General features: G+C 47.2%; 4 protein-coding genes across 4 annotated transcripts; 2 read left to right on the top strand and 2 right to left on the bottom strand.

Annotated features, from left to right (window-relative positions):
* Window positions 1-586: 586 nt before the first annotated feature.
* PCOAH_00015160 (Uncharacterized protein) lies at window positions 587-5,257 on the bottom strand (the record flags this gene model as incomplete). Its single annotated transcript, XM_020058325.1, has 1 exon — window positions 587-5,257. The coding sequence occupies one exon, from the start codon at window positions 5,255-5,257 to the stop codon at window positions 587-589; it is 4,671 nt and encodes a 1,556-aa protein (XP_019913901.1).
* A 3,360-nt stretch (window positions 5,258-8,617) lies between these two features.
* PCOAH_00015150 (Uncharacterized protein) lies at window positions 8,618-10,219 on the top strand (the record flags this gene model as incomplete). The annotated part of the gene is made up of 1 exon (XM_020058324.1): window positions 8,618-10,219. The coding sequence occupies one exon, from the start codon at window positions 8,618-8,620 to the stop codon at window positions 10,217-10,219; it is 1,602 nt and encodes a 533-aa protein (XP_019913911.1).
* Window positions 10,220-11,291: 1,072 nt separating this feature from the next.
* PCOAH_00015140 (Uncharacterized protein) lies at window positions 11,292-13,278 on the top strand (the record flags this gene model as incomplete). The annotated part of the gene is made up of 2 exons (XM_020058323.1): window positions 11,292-12,998; window positions 13,084-13,278. 2 exons carry the CDS (start codon window positions 11,292-11,294, stop codon window positions 13,276-13,278), a joined length of 1,902 nt encoding a protein of 633 aa, XP_019913778.1.
* Window positions 13,279-13,325: 47 nt separating this feature from the next.
* On the bottom strand, window positions 13,326-15,209 carry PCOAH_00015130 (Uncharacterized protein; the record flags this gene model as incomplete). Its single annotated transcript, XM_020058322.1, has 1 exon — window positions 13,326-15,209. The coding sequence occupies one exon, from the start codon at window positions 15,207-15,209 to the stop codon at window positions 13,326-13,328; it is 1,884 nt and encodes a 627-aa protein (XP_019913799.1).
* Between the last annotated feature and the right edge of the window lie 1,401 nt (window positions 15,210-16,610).

Here is a 16,610-nt window from a genome sequence, read left to right as displayed (position 1 = left end):
TGCTGCGGGGTTGGGGGGGAACAAAAACCTTGGCAGGGAAAATCGGATGGGATCAGGTCACATTCCCCTTCCGCGTGGTAGCACGTGATACCACCTGATGGGATTCAAGGCAAACGAAAAGTCGCAACAAACGAGCAGTTCTCACGCGGCATGCATGTTCATACTTTTTGTGCCTACCCTCTTATTTTAGGAAAAAAAAAAAAAATCAACAAACATTTTTTATTTCCCTTTGACGCCCCCCGCGTTCCTACGCAGGGCGACACCGACCTCCGCAAAAATTGCCCCTTCATTTTGGAAGCGGCAGAGCCGACGTCGACGACAAATCGTGCACGTTCCACCAACCAGCTGAGATTCCCTTCGCTTCAATTATGGGAACTCAATTGTATGGTTACCCCTTGCGGGGTTACTCCCCAATGTGGGTTCATTTTTATTAGCAGGTTCGTTGCGAGTTCTTCCACTTGGTAAGTTCAACGTCATGCAGGGGCACAGCGCCCTCGTTACGTAAAAATGAAAAACGAAAAACGAAAAACGCGGGCAGTGGGAAAAGCATCCAATTGGGGAAGCGCTTCTCCAATGCATTGCACTGCTAGACTTTTCCTCGCTCCTGCGGCACGCAACGCACGTCCACCACGTAGTGATAAAGTCGAGGCGCGTAGGACTTAACGCGCTCCACGTGCAGTATCGACACGAGCCAGTTCACCTTGTTCAAGAGGTAGTCCTTCAGGGCAAGCTTAAAAATCTCCATCAGCACAAACTGAGCAAAGTGCAGACTCACATGAACGTTGTTCCCTCTGTAGGGACCCTTCGTCCTCTTCCCTGATTTGTCCCCACGATGGGGAGACGACTGCACAATGGAGGGGTCTCCTCCACTCTGCGTCACGTCTATCACGTGGAGTCCATGTCGAACTAACTCAGACAAGGACAAAGTGGTGACATCAGTCTGGGTGAACCCTTTCACCCTGTTCACATAATCATGCGTGTACATTCGCGAGAGGAACTGTTCTTCGAAGACGTGTTCCCCAACGCCGTGTATGTGTAGGGTACCCCCCACCTTACCGTCCAAAAGGTGAAACGCATTGCACCAGGCATCTACACTGTGCGGCAACAAGCCGAGCAAAACACGATGACACCTCCGACGGAGCTGCACATTCTTCGTCACGAGAAAGGAGTTCTGTCTTAAAATGCGCAAATGAGTTGTGTCAATTCTGTTTAATTTTACTGCACCCTTCAGCAATTTCAAAGAATCCCTATTAATGTCACAGGCGTAATATTCCTTTATTTTTCCCTCGCCAACAAACTTTAGCAGAGGGAGAGTGAAGTACCCAACACCACAAAACAGGTCAACAACGTTTTCCCTCCTCACCACCATGTTAGATCGGTCCAAATAAAGATTCTGCATCCTCTCCTTTTCCGTCCCATTACCTGAGCAGAACATACACTTCTGCAGGTCTAGCTTATACACAACGTTATTTTCTATGTGTATCGTTTTGGTGTTCCTTCCGAGCACTAAGTGGATTCTATTCTTCCTCTTCATCCCGTCTATTTGTTCGTAAATTGTTATTGCTTTTATTATTTTACCCCGTGGGTTGTTCTTTCGACTGACCTCACTCTCACGTAGGTGTTTCAATTGCTTCTTCATTTCGGCTACCTGTTCCACCTTTACTGTGCGCCGTCTAACGTATGTGAGGCAGCACCAGGGATGATTAAAAAGGCAGGCGTTTTCTCCAACACTACAATAGCATTCCTTTCTACCTTCACAGGGGGATGTGCTCCCACACCGACTCGATGCAGACAGGCCACGCAGCACGGTGCGTCTCCTCGCCAGGCTAGAAAATTTAACAAACGTTCCAATGCATCTAAGGCGCATCCTTGGTTGCGTTCTGGTTGCCTCCTTTATGTGACCCCCCCGGAACCTGTTGAACGCATCCCTCACGTCCAGCCAAAGTGCATCCACAGAAGAGATGATCTTCCAACGTTTGCACTTACGCAGCAGGGCCCTTAGGTGGGTATACTTCCCCTTGCCCATCTCCATATACTTCGATGCAATACCCTCCACACACGTGCGGTACAGCCGCAGAATCGGCCCCAAATTATTATAGTGGAAAATTACAATACCCCCCACGACTTCGTACTTGCTGCTCGCCCTAAGGATGAGCTTCCTCTCGGACTCGCTCAAGTACCTCCTCACCTGATTAGCAAAGTTGTAAAACAGATTCGTTAGACATCGCTTCAAAGTCGTTTTTTCCTCCACCAACTGAGAACTCCTACGTAGGTAGAAAATATTCCCCTCCTTTGTAAGTTGTATCCTTCCAAATGGAAAAAATCGCATGACCTTTTCATAATTTTTTGATGTTTCTATTTTTTCCACAATTGGGACTAAGAAGGAGTTTTCATCGTTTCCCCCACTTGTACCTCCCTTGTAGACCTCAATTTTGCGACTCTTATCGAATTCCCCTATTCTCTCCAAAGCGGTTTTCACCTCCTTCACGTAGGTTCTGTCCTTTACAATTAGGTACAGCAGCTTCTTCGATGGTTTCTTCCCTTGGGGGTTCGCCATTCGTCTGTGATTGACCCTCAGGCGGGACGTTCTTCCTGGCCTCTCTCCCCTCTCCTCGAGGTAAAAATACGATGTGGCCAAATCGGCTGCCTCCCCCGCTTCTTCCTCCACCGGTCCATCGTCCCCCTTGGTTGTTTCCACCCCCTTCTGGAGTAGAATGCTCCTACAATTAGCAACGACGGGCAAGTCAAAAAAACTCCCGAAGGTAAAGACGGTGCACCCACCTCCGACCACATACAGGTAGTCCCCCTCACTGGCAACCTTCGCCCTCACATACATACTATGGAAGGGGAACACACCCAGGTGGTACCATTTTCTCTCCTTCATTCGGAAGAACCACACGTCGTTAATCGTTCGATGCATGTTGATCCCCCCTATAAGGACAAAATCGTTGTGCCCCCAGGCGCATGTGGCGTGAGAGAATCGGTTCAATGGGAAGGCCTCTTCACCATCCCCCCCACTGGCTCCACAACGAACGTAAAAAAAACAGTCCCTCTTCACGTCATATGTGTGTAAATGTTCCATACGATCTTCCTCACGGGATTGACTCGAGTGTGAACCCTCAGCAACGGAAGAGGAACAACCCCCAACGAGGTGAATCAAGTTCCTCCTTTTATTATACACCATGGTGTGGTTCTTTAGAAATGGGGAGATGACCTCCCCCTCTTGCTTGACCTTCTGTGAGCAGTTTTTCCTCTCCCATTCGATGTGAGCAGTTACCCCCTTGGAGACGTCCCCCTGAACGGTTAGCTTCCCCTCCCACAAATCATTCAACACTTCATTCTTCTCTGTAACACCGCCGTGCACATAGAACAAGTAAACCTCCTTCTGCTTCTTGCGGTACCTACGGAGGAATACACACGCGTGTCTGTACCTACCACAGGGTCGGGAGGTTTCCTGACCATAACTGCACCACTCCGCAACGCACCACGCATTCCTTCTCACGTCATACAACCAAACGTCACTCGTACAACTTTCCGGACTCCTCCTACCACCAAACACACACGCGTAGTTGCTGTCCAGACGGAAGAAGCAATGGTAAGACAGCGCTGGTAACGGCGTCTCATACGTCCTAAGGTTCTTCCTCCCAACGTCGAACACTTTCAACTCCCTACTCCTCACTCCTTTAGCAAACCCACCAAATAGGTAAATCTTCCCCTCTTCTATAAACATATCATGCCCCCAAACGAAGAACTTGTCTAGGTCCCCCTCACTGGAAAGGAGCTTCCACTGCAGGGAGGAGTTCTCTCCCATTGGGGAAGTACCACTCCGTATGTATCCCTCGTCCGACAGTTCTATGTTGTACCTGTCCAAATTTATTTCTTTTTTTTCTCTCTTATTTTTCTTTTCCTTCGTCGGTGGGTTATTCTCCAACTGCGTGTTTGACATAGTGGGGCTAACTTTTTCTTCATTTTCACCTGAACAGGCACGGTCCTTTTTGATGCTTTCCCGATGGATATGTCCCCCCCGTTGGCTGCACTGCTGACACTGCACCTGGTACAACTGGAGGGGCTGCCAGTTTGAACCCCCCGCCTGCGTACTCTCCCTATAGCAGTGGTAAAACCCCACAAGCTGCCTCAAATTGTGGTCCATCTTCCCATTGCACACGTCAAGCAGCTTCGCAATAGAATCCTCCTCCAATGAAAGAGCATCCTCCACATAATGCTCCAGTCTCATGGATCCCCTAATCGCAACGGTAACGTCCCGGTTAAAATTCAATAGACCGCTCTGCTTCAGTCCAGACATCTGTGCCACTTTCAGCAACCTCAGTGCACTCTCCAGATTCACACACTTAACGTGAATAATAAACGGTTCAAATTTGAAAAATATCCTTGTCGTTTTTTTTGGGGTTATTTTGGTTAGGTCTTCACCATTCGAACAGGTTGGTTTTTCCTCGGGATGATTTCCTCCACTTGGTGGGTTCCACTGGGTAGTCACCACGAGGGAGTGCTCCTCCCCTTCTTTACCCACAGGGGGGGAAGTGTTCACACCACCTAGGCACTCCGTTAAAATGCGCTTCACCAACTTGGAGTCTTCTTTCAAATTCTGATGCATGTGGCTGGAGTAATATATTCGCACATTTTTTCTGTGTTTTTTTTTGGTCCCCTTGGGGGATGCGTTTCTTCCGTGAACAGTAGGGTAGGACTGATCATCTGCGTGGCACCCCTCATGGTAACTACTCCTTAAGTACGAAATGAAGGTGTCTTCTTCGATGGTCCTTTTCGTCCTACCATTGGTAGTGTCTCCCAGGTTGGCTCCCCCTGCAAGGGAACCACTCCTGTTACATTTGGCACCACTGCTGGAGTTCCTCTTCTCATTCACCTCACTTGCTTCACCAAAAATTACTACCCTCCCCGAGCAGCACGAACTGGTGAAATAATCAGGGCTCCTATTTATCTCATAAATACATGGAGAAACCAACAAGTCGATGCTTTTCTTAATGGACTTGTCTTCCCCATCATCGTTAAGGTTTTTCTCCTCCACCACCCGTTTAACCCTTTCTTCCATCCTTCTCCTATCCTCTGCAAGAAGATCCTCCCCCTCCTTACTTACTCCTTTATTGCTCTCCCTGTAGATATTCAAATAAATGTTACACACGTCATCCTTGCAGTTCTCGTAAATATGGGCGTATCTGGGAAGCTCGTTCTCCATGTCGACCACCTTTTCTGCTTTTTTCTTCCTCCTCAGAAAGGCCTCCATCGTTGTGTGCGTAGTGCACTGTGCCATTATATACGTAGCTGCGTATGTACGTATTTTATGTGTGTGGTTGTTCGCCTGCTTGGAGGGGGGGAAGACAATCCCCGCTCGTTTTCCTGCTGCCCCTTTCTGGACACCTTACACCACAAGGAGGGAACGCAACGCTGAGTCTTCCCTTATCGATGAATGCACAATCGGGGAGATCAAGCAGACCCTTACGCTGTAATGTAAGGAAGGAACTCTTGCAGGGCGTACCCCTAAACATGAGTTGTCACCCAGCTAGTGGCTCCTTCATGCATAAGCGGATACGCATGAAAATACGCTCAAGGTATCTTAAAATTACGACTTTTTTTTTTTTTTTTTTTTTTTTTCAAGCGGAGTAGTGCACCACCCTTCGTGGTGTCTACCCATGGGGGAGTTGATGGTCGCCCCGTTAAGAAGCAAAGTCAGACACGGTAACAAAGTGACACCCCAAATGGGCCTCCTCAAACGGTAGGCCTACAATATTTGCCCCCTTACAATCGGAATAATGAGTGGAAGGGTGCGAAAGAGGAAAAGAGTCATCCTGGTCACATCAAAAATGGCAGTCTAACAAAAACAACAAAAAAAAGAAAAAAGGAAAGAACGGAAGAATTGCAACATGCACGGTGAGGGGAAATAAAGCACACCCCATATTCAGATATGCAGCGCAATCGCCGGGACAGACCCAGGTCGTCACCCCTTAACGTTATGAACCCACTTGGGGGGAAGTTAATGTAGTATTTTCCATTCCCTCGGTAAACTACGTCAACGAATTGTTCTTTCGCGAATGCTCACAGACTGCGTCGTCCTTTTTTTTTTTTTTTTTTTCTAACATTCACTTAAACGGGAAAACGACGTTATCCCCTACATAGTGGAACAAAAAGCATGCGACTAATTTGTGCCGCTTTGCAGCGACGTTGTAGTGACGTTGCTGTGATGTTGCTATGACGTTGAGGCCGACCTGGTTTTGCGCCATTCCCTTTGTTCCCTACGCGGGAAGTGAACCGACGAAGGGGGGGCAAAATAGGCAAGATGGAAAAAATAACACCGCGAACGGAGGCAGAATACACGCTGCGCTTCTCTCCACAGCTATGTATGCCAATTTTTTGTTCATTTTAGATAACCTTAGAAGGCAACTAAAGGTTGCCTTTTCCGCCTCTCAAATGGGACGCCGCCCCTTCCCATTTTATATATTGTGCACCATATCCCATTTGGCCATCAGCAATTTAAGGATAAAACTTTCCCTGCATAAGGATGAGTGCCCCCGCGTGAAGGTATACTTTACGCAGCCGTGGTGCCCCCACTGTGCTGCACCGCGCATTATTATATTTTTCGAAGCAACGATAATGGCGCGTGGTTATGTTCAAGGGCCATCCCCCACCCGACACGCATCACCAATGCGTATTCTCTCCCCCAATGGCACCCGCGCATATGCACCACATGGTATATTATATACATACATATGCAATACATACCGTGATACATTGTGCATACGTTGCATCGTTTGTATGATACATACGGCCGAGTTGCGTTGTTGCCCTCACTTGCGTTTTGTTTATTAAGAAAAAAAGTGGGATACTTTCACGCAGTTTTTTCCCAAGGCCGAAACAGCGCGATGTTTCACTCTGTTTCGTTTTACCTTATACGTAGGCTGTTTTTTTTTTTTTTTTTTTACTCACCAAAATGGACATTTTTCACCACTTTGGCAATTTTTGCCTGACCTGTTAATGTAAAATTTGCCACTCTGTCCATGTATTCCTGATTTAAAAAAAAAAAAAAAAATCTCCCTTTGCCATTTTACCATTTATGTTGTATCTTCATGCATACAAATTGCATTTATGTGATCTCCCAGGCACGCCGCGGACGTGTTTATATGCCCATGTAACCACTGGACGGACGGAGGCTCCCGCTCGAACCAGCTTATAAACACCGCATTTATCCCTTGAGCCAGCAAAATGAAAATAGGCAAAGGGAACATTTGCGCAGCCACCAGAGCCAACAAAGACTCCTCCAAGTTTCTCATGAATTTTAAAATTAAATAACAGGAGGAAAAGAATAGCAGAAAGAAGAGGCAACATATAAGGGAAAAGAAAACGTGCAGGCAGTTGCGCAGCTGTGTGACCATATTTCCACACAGTGCGCCCCCCCTTTACATGTGCCCTTCACCGCTGCTTTACTAAAATTGATCAGTTTCAGACATAATCCTTCTGCTTGTATATGTTTATTTTACTTTATACGATACCCTGTGCATACTTGGGACGGCAGTTCTTCAACCAGTTAAGGGAAGTCCCCCGCCGACATTTCCCCTTTTAAACACGCATGTATATATTAAATGTGGTTTACTTTTTTTTTTTTTTTTTTTTAAGACAAAGCGTTCCGCGTTGCGCTTCACGTGGAGGGGTAGAGAGGAAGAAACCATTTTCACGAATTGTGCCTCCTCTCTTCATCCCGCACGAAAGTACACCCACCCCTACATTTTTATGGAAAACTGTTTTAAGTAATACACAAAAGGAACATCCACGCAAGTGCATGCCGTACGTAGTGGTGAGCACCTCCCCCCTCATTTTACCCATTTTGAAGTACCCATAGTAAACGCGATAATTTTTCCCCTTGTGTATGTGTCTTTGGGGCATCCGTTCATCTGCTTATCTGCCCATTTAAAGCCACGCTTCTGGCAACGTGACACTGCACTGTGAAGTCCCTCTAAAGGGGTAACTCTGTGCTGCTCCCCTTTTAAAACTGCCCAGGCGGGGGTGTAAAAGTGACCTCATTCTGGTTCCCTTTTACATAAACTTTTTTTTTTTTTTTTTGTATATGCATACCCTTTTTAATTACCCAAGTTGTAGAACAACCCAGTGCGAATATTTTTGATTGTATCTTTTGAAACAGCTTGGTGAGGGGGCAGGTCATCAGGGAGGAAAGAAGAAAACTCCAAGTCGTAAGCGGTCCCCACGCCACAGTCACTGTGTACGCACACATATGTACCTACCCAGCGGTGCTCCTCTACGTCTACACGCCTGAGCACACATAACCAAATAATAGGACAGACACAAAATCGAGCAACTGTGCAGAGGCAGACACACATTTTTTAACTACCCATTTTTACGTATAAATTTTTAACGCATTCACGCGTCTCCTCAGCGATCATCCTTTTTTTTTTTTTTTTTTTTTTTTTCTGCTTCCCCTCTTGACGTAACGAGGAGCCTTATCAACTCGCGCGTAAAGCATCTTCCAGGTTGGTGAACCATCGCACAGTTCACCTACCGATTGGGAAAAGATTGGCTGTTTCAGTCCCGTTACGTTACCCCCCGCTACACCACGAGGGAAGCTGCACAACAAACTATGGAAGAAGAAAAACCGGAGGAGCCGGAGGAAGATGAGGAAGTTACAGTAGGAAAAAATATCATCCACAACAATTTCCAGAACGTAGATTTTCTGAGCAACTTTCACTTTCTGCTTGGTCATAGTCGTCACCCCGTCTACCAACTGCGTGAGCACCATTGGCCGTGTGGAGTGAAGAGTGCCTTGGGGGTAGGAACATGTGCAGATGAAAGAGGCACAAATAAAAGATGTCTAGATGAAGGAGACACCGCCTCGAGCGAAGCGGGCCTAACACAGGCAACCCGGAAAAATGTCCATTCGACGAAGAAGCTTATTATCCATTTGGTGCCCTCAAACAAATCAGACCTTTACAATTTTTTGAAAAAAAAAAAGGAACAAGTACGAAACATTTACGGAAAAGACGAAACGTACAAGTACGAAAGTCACATAAGTTTGACTGGGTATTTTTTTTGTGACAACATTTTTATTTTCACGAAGAGTCTGTACCTTTATTTGTTTTATTATGTGAAGCTTTACCACTTGTCAAGGAAGCTTTCCGTGCGGGATTTGTTCTTTTACATTCCGTGTCGGGTTGGAGGGTTGGCGTGTGATGACCGCCGTTCCCTGTGGGGAGAGAAGCGCTATAGGGAGGAGGAGCAGGACAGGGCACACTCACACCAGCAGATGGATTGGAAAGACTATTCGAAACCTGCCAAATGCAACGTCCGAGAGAAGCACATCCTGACGACGAAGGACGGGTACGTTATTATCCCCATAACGTGTGAGTGGCTAAAAAAGATTTTCGAGAATTTTCAATTTTTAATAAAAAATGACAGCTTCTCATCGTGCAGGAAGCACAGCCAAGGTGGAAGGGACAAGTCCTCCAGAAGACACTTGCGAAAGCGTCCCGCGGGTAAGGAGGAGGATGGTCACTTCGTTGGTGCAAAGGGTAGGAGGTACCGGGTCGAAGAAGAGCAGTCTGGGGAGCTTCCATTAAGGATACATTCTCAGGGGGAGAACTTTACAGGGGTGAGAAGTCCTTGTTTAAAGGAGGAATGTCCCACGACATGTGAAAGTGGGGACACGCCTCTAGCGCAACATAACGGCAATGAACCAGTTCAAGATTCGTGTGTAAGACCGGCCAAAGCACGGTGCAGTGTGAGCAGTGTTAGTACCTCCGCCAGCAGTGGGGACTTGGGACTGTGTAGCGAGGTCACGCAAGTGAGTGATAACTCCCCTCCGATGAACCCCACCGTTTGTGAAAAGAAGAACCCACCACGCAGCAACACAATCAGCAGAAGCAGTAGAAGCAGTTGGGACAATAAGATAAAGTACCGGTACAACAACGCCAAGGTGCGCTTGCTCGAGTTCCGCGTAAAGAACTGCAACCATATTTCCCTCGCTTCGAACCGCAAGAACCAGGAAATTCAAAACGAGATTGCCCACATGTATAGAGACATGAAATACTACTTCTCTAACTGCACGTGGGATATGGTGATGTTCGAGTGCGTGGAGGAGGGAGACAACACGCATATCACAAATGGGAACGCAAGTGAAAGCTCACCACGTGGTAACCCTCACTTGAATGAAATTTTCCGCTTCCGCAATTTCGCCATCTCGTGAATGTTACACGAAGGAACCCACCAGCTGAGCAAAGGTACACCTTTTTTTTTTTTTTTTTTTTTGTTCGTTTTTTCCCCTCCCAAATTGTAAGTCCTACCGGCGTGTATTTATTTTTACATATGTGAAAGCGAACGAAAGTTTTTAATCCCCAATTGCGGAGGGACTGTACACGCGTGTTCTTTTCCCCCCCGTGTAAGTTTATTATCGAAAAATGCGTTGCATGTTCACCTGGCGTGTGTGACCGTTTAGCCCCTTTTGCGAAGGAGCAGAGGAAGAAGAACTTCCTCCTTGCCGTAGACACATGTCTACAGTGAAACTGCCAAAATAGGAGAAATCGGCGCTCCTAATTTTTTAAACCGTCTTTAAAAATCCCACAAGTTTTTTCTTCTTACACGGAATGGGTACAGTCCCCGTTTTGGAGTACCACAAAGGGACGAATTCCCATATGTTGTGTGCAACTGGGCTGGAAATTGTTAAGACGGGCGAAGTGGTTGCTTCGTTGTTGGTGCTTCCCCAGTGTGTAGATACAGACCAATCACGCACAGCCGCTGTGTGAAATAAAAAAAAATTTCCATTGGAAATGGCAAACCCAAGGGGCTAAGTTAACCTTTCATGGTTTCGCAAAAACAGGGATAGCGAAAAAGCTGTGCTTATTCGGCAACCACCAATCGACAGGGGAACATTCCACGAGGTGGCAGGAGGTTCCAATTGGGAACAACGTCGGGTTTTCCATTTTGTAGCGTCCCGTCAACCGCCTTTCTGTACATAGGTTGGGATTATCTATTAGCTAGCCAAAATGGGAATAACAATTTTTCACCTGAACAAAAAAAAAAAAAAAAAAAAAAAAAAAAAGGAAGCACGGAAAGGGGAAGGAATGAAGCGCGAAATTAAAAGCGTTTACACGGATCCGTCATTCCGCTGCTATTTTCGCAAAGGCATAGACCGCGGTAACACATCGAGCAGGCGCACCTTTTCCCGCTTTCGCTATTTTTTTTCTACAACAACGGTGTGGGCATATACCTTATGGTAGGTGACCTCGCTGCGTCGGTCCTCCCCACCTCGACACACAAACATGGATGAACAAAACAAGTATGAACAAACGGAAGACAGAACGCACAAGAAAAATGCCAAGGAGGAACGACTCACCACCTACCACTATGACAGTCACCGTTCTAGGAAAAGCTACTCCATCAGGATAAGCAACGAAGCCAGCTCCAGCGAGGCACCTTTTTGCGAAGGTTATTCCGCACTGAGAGGCGACAGTGGGGGGAGCGCAAACTCCGGAACGTCTACAAACGGACACAGCAAGGGGAGACGCACACATTCGATCCGTCCTGATAACTGCACCATGAGCAGTCGGGAAGATGCTCCAAACCATCGCATATTTGTTCTCAGAGGATCGAGCTGTGTCAACCCCCCAAGTGACATACGCGTAGCTGCAAAGAGATGGCTCCTTCGCGATTGTTGCAGAGAAGGATACTCATCATGTGAGGTACCAATTCGGAACACGCACGACGGGGCACACCACCTCGAGCTGTCCATACATCCAAAGGAACGAAAGGGGAAGAGAAAAAAAATTCAAAGGAGGTATACCTCCCACCCGAACGGAATTGGAAGACTCCATGAAGTTACTCCTGTTAGAAAATTCCCACGAAGTCTATTTGTTCATAAAGACGAATCTGTTAAAATGAAGAGGAGAGAAGAACCCACACAGTGGGACCAACCCCATTTAGGTGAAAACGCCAAGGTAAAATGTGAAACACGGGTTGGGCTAGCCAAACTGGGAAAGTTGTACGAATGGAGAGACGACTACCATGTGCGTAGCAGTACGCTCCATGCTACATTCCACAGGGATGACCACCCCCCTAAGACGGGAAAAGCCACCAAACAGAAGCACAAGTCAAACACGGTTACATCTATGAGAAGATACACATTCGAAGGGGAGGAAGATGAGAAGGACCCTCCCCACATGAACAACAACCCCTCTGGGCGTAAACTCTTCCAAGTCAAATTCCTATGCCAAGCAAAGGGCTACGACCTGAAAAAAATAAGTCTAGTGTTTAAAGCTAAAAGGATAAGGTACGTCTTCCACGACAGTAACAACATCCTGTGTGCATTCTTAACGCCAGAAAAAAGTACCAAACTTTTCTACAACCAGGAGGACATAGCTAACATGCACAGCTTCCATTTTAGGAGAGACGTCACCCCTTCGGACGCCGAATATATCGTATTCATCTTTTTCAATGGATCTGTTGTCATATGGGACAACTTCCCGAACGGTTACAGAAACGACGTGCTCATAAATAAGGTTATCGTTTTTTTGAATTCCTACTCGGATGAGCTGCTGCCCGTGCATGTGGTGCAGGAGGACACCATGTATTACCATGAGTCGGGGGGAGAGGAAGAAAAAAGACGTTCAACCACGTCTACACCATCGGAGGGGTTCTTCTCCTCGTCCGGTTTAGGTACTCCCCTAATCAACGGGGGAGTCATCCACCTGCACAGCGGTTCTCTCGAACAGAAGCTCATCGTGTCGTTCGCCCTTTCGCAATCCATTCGCCTGGACGTGCACGAAATGCTCATGGACACCACCATCAACAAGCTCTTCCTCATATCGAAGCAGATTGCCAGTCGGGGCACCTGCACCATTTCCAAACAGGAAGTCTCAAAAATGCTTGACGTTTATTCTAGTATAATTAACGTGAACGCTGTGCAGGACTTCCTCGATGTTCCAGAGTACTTTTGGCATAAGGTGCAGTACGAGCAGGCGTGGTTCGAGGTGAGATACGACTTACAAGGAAATTCCTCTGGTATAGCCCCCTTGTAAACTCCCTTCACTATATAACATCCCCCACCACTTGCAGATATACACATACCTGGAAATCCCAGAGCGGATCAAAATCCTGAACAAGCGCTACAACTACTACAAGGACTTCCTTAAGGTGATCAAGACGGAGGTTTACAACGACAAGACGTTCCACACGTACAGGGTCATCGTTCTGCTGCTCTTCATACACGTATGCGCACTGATTCTGAACGATTTGTTTTTCGCCCAGTGAGGGGGAACAACAATATTGGCATGAAGTACACCTCCTTTTGTCCTGCGTTAAGTTCCTTTCCTGTCATTCGCTATGTTCACATACAAGTAGTCACAAATGCCTTTGCTGACTTGACTTGGGTTGCCAGGAGAGGGGGACAGAGAGCTCACCCCACCTGCATCGTCCTGCGGTGTATACGGATGTGGATCTCCTTCCCTGGTGGAAGCCCCCTCCACAGAGACCTTTTTCCCGTACTCGTGAAAGCACTTGTTCGCCTTGTTGTACTTGTAGGTGATCACTACGTTTTCTGCGGGGTTATCCCTCTGGGGGGGTGCCCTCTCAGCCAGGTCGCTTCCGCTACGTAAAACTCTTGAACCGTCTTCACCAGCTGCCTTCTCCTCGATTAGCCCATTTAAGAAGGAGAGCATTTCATCCCATTCGTCAGACCCCCGGTTGTACACCTGAAGAAATAGTTCCAACTGATCAGTCGTGCAAATCCTTTCGAAGTTACGCTTGTTTCTAATAACCAAGGAGTCCACCCTGGTGAGAATAGCATCGTCCCAAATTTGCAATCTCCTGCAACAGTGAAGCAGACGGCATAGGTGCTCATAATTGTAGGAGAGTACCTTGGGTATGTTCCCCGTGACGATGTGTATAATTTCTTCCATGTTGCTGTCCACATAAGGGAGGAAGGTAAAGAACTCCAGTATCGATATGTACTCTCCTGCGAGGGCCTTATGTTGAGTTCTTAATTTGGACAGAAGGAACAGCAGCAAACGCTTGTATACGAAATTGTAGTTGAAGTAGTTAAGCTCTCTGTAGGCGCACAGCAGTTTTATCAGCTGCTTCAGTGAGAGGAAGGCAAGGCAGGTGTTGACCCTGGAGAAGAGCAGCGGCACCACGCGGTCGAGGGGGTTGCTCTGATCGTTGGTGTGACCGTTGCTCTGACCGTTGGAATCCGTTTGGGGTTCCCCCCCATGGGTGCCTTTCACCAAATGGCAGTACTCCCTCTGTTCGTCGTAATTATCGTGATGGTTATCGTGGTGGTTGTCCTCTTCCCCCCTTGCTAATCCATCCATACTTCCTGATAGCCTCTGCAGAATGGGCCCAATCTGCACCAGCGTGTTGTACACCGAAATGGAATCCATCGACTTTACGTTTTCGCAGATGTACTGAACCAGCCTTAGAAGCAACTCCTCATGGTTGCCACCACTACTGTTCGGCGAGTAGGCAGAAATGAGGTGATTGATATGGTTACATCTAACCAGGCTGAAGTTACGCAAAATGTGACGACCTGCTTCGTCAAGCAAATCCACGTCATTTACCTTAAGTTTAGACAGTGCATGTAAAATGTCGCAAATTCGCTTCATGTCATACCGGTGGAAGTGTCTTTTTATTTCCTCCACGAAGAGTTGCATGAGTTCAAAGTCTGTGTAGTTCAGTTGGTTACTAGCCAGGATGTACTTGTAAATATTCTTGTGCCGTTCTTGATCGTAGGAAAATTCCACACCGCTATCTGCATTATACTTTTCACCATGGTCTTCCCTTTTTTTTTTCGCCTCCTCTGCCTCCCCCCTGAAGAGACGCAACGCCCGGTGGGCCAAAATGGAATACACCTCAAAGTTCCTCTCCTTACTCAGGGCATACGCCTGCAGAGTAAGCACCACATCTGAAAAGGTGAATTCCCTGTAGTGCTTCTTCACCAGATCGTTGTACACATTAAACATGCGTTTGCTAATGAACCCATTCTTAACGCTCTTCTTTATTGCATGACTGACCCTTTCCCCCTGCATGCTTTTCAGTTTCTCTACGATTACGCTTTCGGCATCCTCCTGCGTCTTCGTGGAATGCATCCCCCTGTAGGTGAATCGGTAGCAGCGGTTGTCCCGGTTCCCACTTCGTAGTGTATTCTGGACTATGCTGCCTAACCCTCTGCTCACTGTGCCATTCATCGGGACGCTCCCCCAAAGGCATCTGCTCAAACGCTGTGCAAGCCACATTTTCGCCCGTCGAGCAAGGATGGGGTGCTAATGAAGGTGGAGGGATGTGCAGAGTACGCAAAAGTGTGCCTATGCGTGTAAATACATATGTAGATTATTTTTATTTTATTTTTTTTTTTTCCCTCACGCCACTTCGTCGGCCGACATGAGTTCGCTCACCTTCGGGATCTTCCCAACGGAACACAGTCTCACGATTCGCTCTGCACAGTCAACGCGGGTCCACTTCTACCCCCCCACCGGCACAACGGTCGGAGCGTATTTTTCACCGCAACCTGTTAACCTCGTGCCTACGCAATTTAAATTATGCTCCCTGTTTTTTTTTTAACACACGAGGTCGGGGGAGAACCACCCCGGATGGTTTGCTCTCTCCGCAGCGGGGAAGAAAACAAACATATGACACAAAATGGTGAAGCAATAACGCCGAAGCAGTAACGCACAACTGAATGGAGCACCATCCGCTTGCTACTTTTTTTTTACAAATCTGGGAGCCCCCTCTCAGCTCTTTTCCCGCGCACAGATACATGTCCCTCCATCCGACGGGTAAAATCGTCCCTGCACTCAGAACATTGAATGGACGGACCAACCGGGTCAAACATTTATTAGAATAATAAGCTACATCATGTGCAAAGCATCAAAGGAAAAAAGATGTACCGACCTGACGGGCTGATGGGCTCTTCCACCAGGATGACTATATGCTGACCCGCAAACCTTTTAATAAAATATGGTGCACCACAACGGGGTAGCGAAGAAGCCAACCCCTAACGTAAGCACACACCACTGCTTGCCCCTTTAACGGACGTCCTCATTTTCATGCGAAAGGTTGTGCAGATGACGAGCGTGTAGCGAATTGCTCTCCCTTCAGGGGTGGGGTGGTGAGCCCATCCGTCACACTTAACTCCATGGTAGGATGCATAGCGATCCGAAATGGCAAAACAGAGTATGCATAGTTACCTTTACACACAGATGTTTAAAAAAAAAAAAAAAAAAAAAAGGGATGACCCTCTTTTTCCATAATCATCCTTGTTCCTGTCTGCTGAGAAGGGTTCGTTGTTATGGTATCGTCCCTTCCCCAACAGGTAAACAGACTGCGGTTCTTTGTATCTTTTCATTCCGTTTGGGCACTCCTTAATTCGTGTCACATACGTTCACGCGGGAATACATACACATATGAATGCCCTTATGTTGGTAATCTCCCCCGTGTGGCAGCAAAAGAAAGGGACCATTCCCTACCCCCCGTCTCCTCACCACCAATAGAGTAGAAAACAACGGTGCTGTTTAAATGGTCAAACCGGAGTGTAGCACATGCATTTTTTGGCAGAGACCCAAACGGTTTTGTTTTGTGTCCCAGTCGCC

Source organism: Plasmodium coatneyi, chromosome 6 (assembly GCF_001680005.1).
Source record: "Plasmodium coatneyi strain Hackeri chromosome 6, complete sequence".
Lineage (NCBI taxonomy): Eukaryota > Apicomplexa > Aconoidasida > Haemosporida > Plasmodiidae > Plasmodium > Plasmodium coatneyi.
This window is presented reverse-complemented; position numbering and strand designations above follow the sequence as displayed.